The following is a 7,372-nucleotide window of genomic DNA, read 5'->3' on the forward strand; positions in this document are numbered from 1 at the left end:
TTTCTGATGGATGCGAGCTTTAGTGTTAAACACAAGCTCTGTTTTGAAAGAGGAAGGAGTGAAACTGCATTGCTTTGGTCAGGAGTGGAGACAGTCGAGAGAGCGAAGGATTTCTCCTGAGGGCAGGCTTTGGAGCTGCTGAGCGACACTGCGGCACCACATTGCCTCTCCGCTGGGCAAATAAGATCTTGCAAAGCATCTTTGCAAAGAAGCTGGCTTCAAGCCAAAGCTTGGTCAAAGGAACCTGTCTTCTGGTATTTTTAAGTGATTTATGTCTCAGTCAAGAGGAGGACAAGTAAGCATTTTCAGTTGTGATGGCTAGTCACAAAACTTGTCTGCACTATAAGAAATGCTACTTTTCCTCATGCTAGAAGGCTTCTGCTGTACCCAGTAGCCTTGCACCTGGTTTGCCAAAGCAAAGTCCCACATGGAGGCAGAGGAGCCTTCAAGCCACCTGAGTTACAGATCTCTCTGCAGTTCACTTTTTTCCTAGAGCAGGGTGCTGGTGGTGCAGAACATACCCCGGGAGCTCCTGCGCAGTAAGACACAGTGTAGTACATAGCACTGAGTTTGAGATTTGTAGATGGCATTGGGGAAAGGAGGGCTCTGCGTCAGTGCAGGCTTTGCAGTGCGGAAGCTCTAAATTCACTCCCCGGGTCGGAAACATGCTGTTAGCACCATGCTGTCTTTTGCCTTTTGGGAATTGCTTTTTCGTAACTAAAACTAGATTTCTTGCTGGAAAACCCTTGACTTTGTGTGCAATGGATTAAACTAAACTGCATCTTGTGACTGAGTTTATGTACTAAGAAATAGCCTATAAAGTATCTGGCGGGTGACTGGTGCTAGCTAGCCTGTTCTTACTCTCTGCTGGTCTAAATTGCTACCTAGGAGAAGCAGGGGTGAACCAAAACCTTCTGCCCCCCAGGGACTAGGGCCCTTGGGAAACAACACACCATTTTCTCCATTCGAAGTAACTGCAAGGGTAGGTCCACGTTGCAGTGTCAAAGGTGAATGGCTTGCTCAAAGGCAGACACTTTATTTTGCAGGGGGTTGTATGGTACTGATGGCAGTTCAGCTGAGTTCCTGGCTGTAAGAGGAGAAAACCCAATCTCCCAGTGTTCCAAACAGCAGTATAGCTGGAGGAGGCAGCAAAATGAGCTAAGTACCAGGTGAAAGCAGGCCAGAAGACATTAACTGCTGCTGTCCACATGCACCCGTGTAAGCATCACATACGCTATAGCCTGGCAGGTTAGTCTGGCCATTGGATTAAGACCGACTCCTGCCAGACAGACTCGCCCACGGCACAGCAAGATCCCTGACAGAATCTGTCAAACCAGAAGATTCCAGTTAAATTTGGTGACGCACATGGTTTCTTTTAAATGACACAACTCATAAGGCAAATACTTTTGAGGATCTCTCATGTAGTGAAGAGCTTGGATTTCATCTTCAGGGTAATGCCGGCTGCTGACCTGAGATACCACACCATAGCCAGTTTTAGCAACATCCCATGGCACAGAACAAACTGGTTGTGCTGGATCACAACTCAAGTTGTTTAAAGAAGTTGAGAAAATAGACAGATTGAGCTGACACAGTTAAGAACTAGTGTATCAAAATACAATTTATTCTTAAAATGTCTAGTTTACATGGAACAGCAAGGGTTACACACAGGGAAAAAGTGCAATTAGTGGAGGAGGCTTATTTCACCTTGGTATTTATTGTCTTGCTGCATTGCAAGTAGCTTCAGACTCAGGATACTACACTCATTAGCAATGGGCGAAAATGTGATTTATATTTTGATGTTAACGCCATTTCGGCACAGCTAAAAGGTGTGCCAGTATTCACACCTGCTGAGTACGTATTGGACAATTTCTCACGCAGGTCTTGCGTGAAACACAGATCACCTTTACCATTTGACAGCTCAGAAAGGTGAATTATAAGTATATAGATACAAAATATACATTTGTTTACTGAAGTCTAAAAAAACTTCAAAAATGAGGTACAATAAAAACAGAGCAGTTTTCTATTTACGCGTAAGCCTATATTCAGTCTAGAAAAAACTAGTAGCAACCCTGCTCTATTAAAGAAATTAGCTTTTGCGAAGTGCAGCTAATTCACTGTCTTCAATATGAAGGACCTTGCCTATGTTACACACTCGTGAAAAGTCATTGCTAACTTTGCAATAGAGAGCGGGATACTTGACCATCAGATGCTGTAAGATTAGATCAGGTGATGAGTCAAATCATCTAATGCTGCTATACTAGGAAGTTTACAAAGGACTCTGTCATCTAACCCTGGTTTTGGCATGTAGGGTGGTTTTACTTTTTTTTTTAAAGGCATACTTTTCTTTTAACATTAGAAGGTAACCATCTGCCTGCTAAGTGAGTAGGATGATGAAGTGAAGGTTAGATTTGTTCTCAAATGCAAGTTATTTATTATTCACAAAGCCAACAAGGAGAGAGAGATGTCTTCCCAAAGCAGCAGTCACTTCCACCGCTCACTCTGCATCATTTTCTGTATTCCCCTTTTTTATCCCATAGAATTTCTCTGGGATCTAGAAGACCAGCTTTGGAAAGAACAACTTGAACATTGCACGTTTCCAAGTTATACAGCACATCCTACCTCTTCCCTTTTTCCCACTTTTCCATTATCCTCTCCAAGTTTCTTAACCTGTATTGAAGCTACAACTCCTAGCCATGCATTCCTACCTGCCTCTGCTACAAGCACGTAGAGGGTCATAGCCAGCCTCCGTCCTGACAGCATCACCCCATCTCTTACTGCACTCCTAATAGGTGCAAAATGAATTGTGATGTTCTGGTCATGTAACGTCCCTGTGCACACACACATACTCTCACACGTGCAGTTACTACAGCTTGCTAAGACACCATCGCCTTCCATACTTCCTCACGAGTCTCTCACCTAGTGACTCAGGAGAGTCTACAACAGAAAGAAAGCAGCATGTACTTAAGATACGGGCATGCTATTTCTATAGTAGGCAGCATATGCATGGGTTTTATCTTGGTTTTCTTTCTTTCCAAGGGTAAGTTTTGGCTAAGAACTTCAGTAGCATAATGTGGTTTAACAAGTCCCACAGACTAGTGAATTTGAACTTGTTCAGACAGACAACAAAACCTGCCAGGTGGCTTCATCACATAGTATGTGAACCAGAAAACTAACACTGTTCCGTTGCCAAATGGAAGAATGCTTCCTCACTAGTATCGATCACCAATATGGTGATGAATTTTCAATCTGACCCGAGCTCTGCCACCGGGGAAAGAGACCACTGGACAGCCTTGGACTGCCTAGTTGATCAGGCTCTCTCTCTTGTCCTCTCCTCGGAGTCTGAAGATCTGCACAGTCCTTCTCAGCAGATGGTATCTGAACACCATCAGGCTTCCACTCTGCGTGGAGAATCTTGTAATTCTGACCCTCGTTATTGTCCCAGAAGGTATGTTCTCTACTTTGGTAAGAAATGCAAAACTCTACCTTCTCTTCAGAGGAAATAGCAGGAGGCAAGTCAATGGTAAATGAGAAGGTATCGTTTTCAGAATCACTGTAAACGTTGTTCATGTATACACACTCAACGTCCATGTAGGTCTTCCATGTATCAAAGGTAATTCGAACCTGAACCTTTTTTTCAAAGCTCACGTTTTTCACCTTCACGGTGCCTGACAGCACCTTCTCTTGCAGGGTGCAGCCCTCCAGGCAGACCAAGTTCTTCTGCAGGCGGTTCCTGAAGTCCAGGTAGTCAGCTGAGGGCCGAGGGAACCCCAGAATCAAGTTTTTCTCTTCATGTAGCTTTAAGCCAGATGTTATGTTTTCAAGGCCTAAGAGGTCAAACTGAAGATCCCACCCAGGGTGCTCCTGGAACTCGGAGAAGGTGTGTATCGCTGTCAGGGACAGCCCCTTCGAGTCCGCAAACACAACTCGCTTCTTGGCTCGGGCTGCTGAGTGGTTCCAGTCGCTCTTCTGAGCTTCGGAGTCACGTTTCACGTGAAGACATGGTCTGAGAGGTTTGAATCTGTTCACAAAGTTGTTTCTTTGACAGTCCTCAAGAGGGCTGAGAAAACTCTTCAGTGGTGGAGAATGGGCTAAGCAAATTCTCATGGCCACGTCCACAGGCATGATGGAGCTTGGCAAGGGTCTTGGGTCTAAGATCTGTATCATTCTGAAAGGAGCAGAAAGAGAGCACGTTATTATTTGTTACATCAGGTAAGAAGCTTCTTAAGAATACATATTTGCTTCATCCACTCTTTTACTTATTCATGGCCTCATCTTTGCACGGCTTTTAATAATGCAGCCTAAATTAAAACCGGCAGTTCAAGCTAAGGCACTACGGTGAGAGTATTCAGTCACTTCTTGCTAATTCTGAACTCTTTCAATTCAAATGTAGTCTCGTTTGCTTTTTCCAAACCTCTGAAAAATGGATTTTAGTGACAGCTAATTAAACACACTTCCTTGAAAATACAGAAAAGAACATTCTAGTAACCAGTAAAACAGATCCAGTTACAGTAGAAGTCACTTTAGCTTCCATTTTACAGACTCTGAGCCAGGTCTTAAAATTCCAGCAAGCTGGATTAGCTGCTTCATCTCTGAGCAGAGAAAGCACTATATTAAGCAAGTCACTGATCCCATCAGAGCATCAAATGGGAAGCTATATACCTTGATGAAGAACCATCACGCTGTGGCTCTGAAAAACCATAAATGCATTTGTTAGGCACTCATGTTTTGGCTAATTCAGATGAATAAAAATGCTAAAGCCCCTTTGGAAATATTTTCTATCAGCTATTAACCCAGGTCTAGGTAACAGAGCTCTTTTGCACTGTTAACACTGACTGCTGAGTGAATAGGAGAAAAAAAAAAAGGGGGGGGGTGACACTTTATTTTTTTCACCTCATCATGCTTCAAGAACTGGCTTAAAAACATCTTTTTATAATCCCCAAAGTCCCTGCCAAAAGCCTACTGCAAGTATTCAATAAGAATGCTACAGCTTTATTTGTAAAGATTTATTCATAACCCTCCCTTGGATGATGAAAATCACAATCACTATGCAAGAACACAGCCCCTGCAAAGCCAGTTAGCTTGAGTATTTGTAAAAAGGGGCTTCAACTGCAGCACATCCCCTCTGCGAAGGATGCGGTCCTTGCGGGAAGTGCGGATTTTTGTTGAGTCATGGGAAGCCAGACCATTTGCTTTGTCACTTAAATAAATGGCTTTCTCCTTCCCAGGGTTCTCACTGCTATTCCAGAACCCTGCCAAAAAAAGCAGAATCTGTGCTGGCATCTTAATTCTTCTCCTTGCTTTTTTTACTGTGGCAGTATTTGCCATAATAAGTAGGATGAGGAGAGTACCAGCGTCCAATTAATCAAGTTTTGCTTTAATAGGAAAAGAACTAAGGCTTCAAAAATACTCTCTCTGCAACTTCCGTGACCAGCTCCTGGGGCAACTGCTCCCAAGCCTCTGCAGTATCAAAAAAAGAGGGAGGGGGAGAAAAAAAACAACCCCAAACCAACCAACCAAAAAAACCCACCGGCACAACCAGAGAAAGGCAGGCTGCCGAAGAGGCAAAGATGAACCGCCCGCGACAGACGCGGGGGGTTCAGCAGCATTCAGAGGCGCTGCACAAGGGCACTTTTGCAGGATCTATAGGGGAAGGGGGGGGAGAGCGGTGCAAGTTTTGAGGCTTTATTCCCCCAAGGCTGAAGCCCGGTGGCTGTGGCTTCCGCGGGCCCGCAGGAGCACCCCTACAAAAAAGGGAGCAGAAGCACGCAGGGGGGCAACGCGCGCGCTGTCTGGGGGGCGGGCGGCGCTTACCTGCTGCAGTGCATGGGGCAGCGCAGCCGCTGCTGCTCCCGGGGCCGCTCCGCGCCTCGCCTGCGCCGCCGCCGCCGCCGCCTTTATGGGGCCCTTCCCGCGGCGGGCGGCCAAGGGGCGGCCCCGGCCCCGGCCCCGCGGGGGTGCGGCACGGCGGGGCTGTGCGTGCCGGCGGCCCCGCGGCGGGGGGGCGGCTGCTGTCGCTTCACGTGTCCCGGCTGTGCGGCGGCCGCTGGTCCGGCTGCGGAGCCCCGCGGGCCGCCTCCCCCCAGCGACGCCCGCGGTTTCCTTTTTTTTTTTTCTTTTTTACCTTTTTTTCCCCACCCCCCCCCCCTTTTTTCTTTTTTTGTGGTTTTTTTTTTCCTTTTTTTTCCACCTGAGGCTCAATGCCTTACTGTATTGCCTACTTATGGCCAAGGGCGCTTACCCTTCCCATTGTCAGGGTTCTCATGTCTCACTGCGAGTGTTTCAAAGGGTTAGCTGAGCAGACCTCGCCCTGGCAGGAATCGCTCCGCCTGACCTGGGCTGGAGGGGAGCAGGGAGCGACAGCGCTGCGGGAGCCTGCTCTGAAGCTGCGCCGTACCCCCTCTTTTCCTCCTTCAGAAAGGCAGGAGACGAGGCCTCAACAGAGCAGCTGGAAGGCAGGCAGGAGGTTCAAAGTGGGTGTGCTCCAACACCTGCCTTTTCAAGCACCCGAAACGCAAACAGGGATTTGCTCCATGGGATTTCCACGGGAAGTGGGTATCGTTTCACATGTCAAATCAGGGCTTCTTCAAGTCACTGCTAAAGGATGTTACCTAGCAGAACAAAAGTAATACCTAGTTGAAATTACAGACTGTCAGCTTTGTTGAAAAGGAGCTGGAGCCCTACATTGCAAGATAATGTTGCCAGGGCCAGAAATCTGTCGTCCTGGAATGTAACTGTCCTTGTCCTCAGTGAAAAAGTACTTTTGGACATTGGTGCTGATGGCTTTTCACCTCCTACACACAGTGATCTGTGCACTTTCTGAGGATGCGACGGGCCATGCTGTAGTTCCCACATTGTATCTATTGCCTGTTTCCAGAGCAAAGGGACAAAAATCAGTAGAACGCAGTCCCCGCAGTGTTACCCATAGCAATGCTGTGTTACTGCTTGCGTCCCGCCTGCCAGAAGGCCCCACGCACGGACCCGCAAGGCTGACCGCCCTGAGGTGGAGGGGTGGACAGCGCGCGGGCGGCAGCACGCTGTCTTCTGCAGGCTGCGCGTCGCCCAGAGAAGGTCCGTCCCTGAGTTACTGCTCGCCAAAGGCTATGCTCTGGCTGCTAACTGGCTCTGTGGGTCTTCTGTGGATTGACAGTGTCACGATCACCTTCTTGCTGGCCCACCTGCTCTTTTCCAAGGGCAACAGATGACTGGCGGTCACCCTATAAGGTGTGATACAGAGTCTGTGAACTGTAATTTTCTGAGTTCATAGTTTTTACCAGTAGATGAGACCATGCACAAATGAACAGAAGAAAGTCCTGTGCTCTACATGAAGTAAAGGGGGCTTACGGTGATGAACAGACGATACAGGATTTTTCTG

General features: G+C 47.2%; 1 protein-coding gene across 1 annotated transcript; it reads right to left on the bottom strand.

Moving 5' to 3' along the window:
* Positions 1 to 1,600: 1,600 nt before the first annotated feature.
* Positions 1,601 to 5,842, bottom strand: PPP1R3C (protein phosphatase 1 regulatory subunit 3C). The gene is made up of 2 exons (XM_059821188.1): positions 5,812 to 5,842; positions 1,601 to 4,165 (listed from the first exon to the last, which is right to left on the bottom strand). The coding sequence occupies exons 1-2, from the start codon at positions 5,823 to 5,825 to the stop codon at positions 3,220 to 3,222; spliced, it is 960 nt and encodes a 319-aa protein (XP_059677171.1). The 5' UTR covers positions 5,826 to 5,842; the 3' UTR covers positions 1,601 to 3,219.
* Positions 5,843 to 7,372: the final 1,530 nt, after the last annotated feature.

The sequence above is a fragment of the Gavia stellata genome, chromosome 9, assembly GCF_030936135.1.
Source record: "Gavia stellata isolate bGavSte3 chromosome 9, bGavSte3.hap2, whole genome shotgun sequence".
NCBI lineage: Eukaryota > Metazoa > Chordata > Aves > Gaviiformes > Gaviidae > Gavia > Gavia stellata.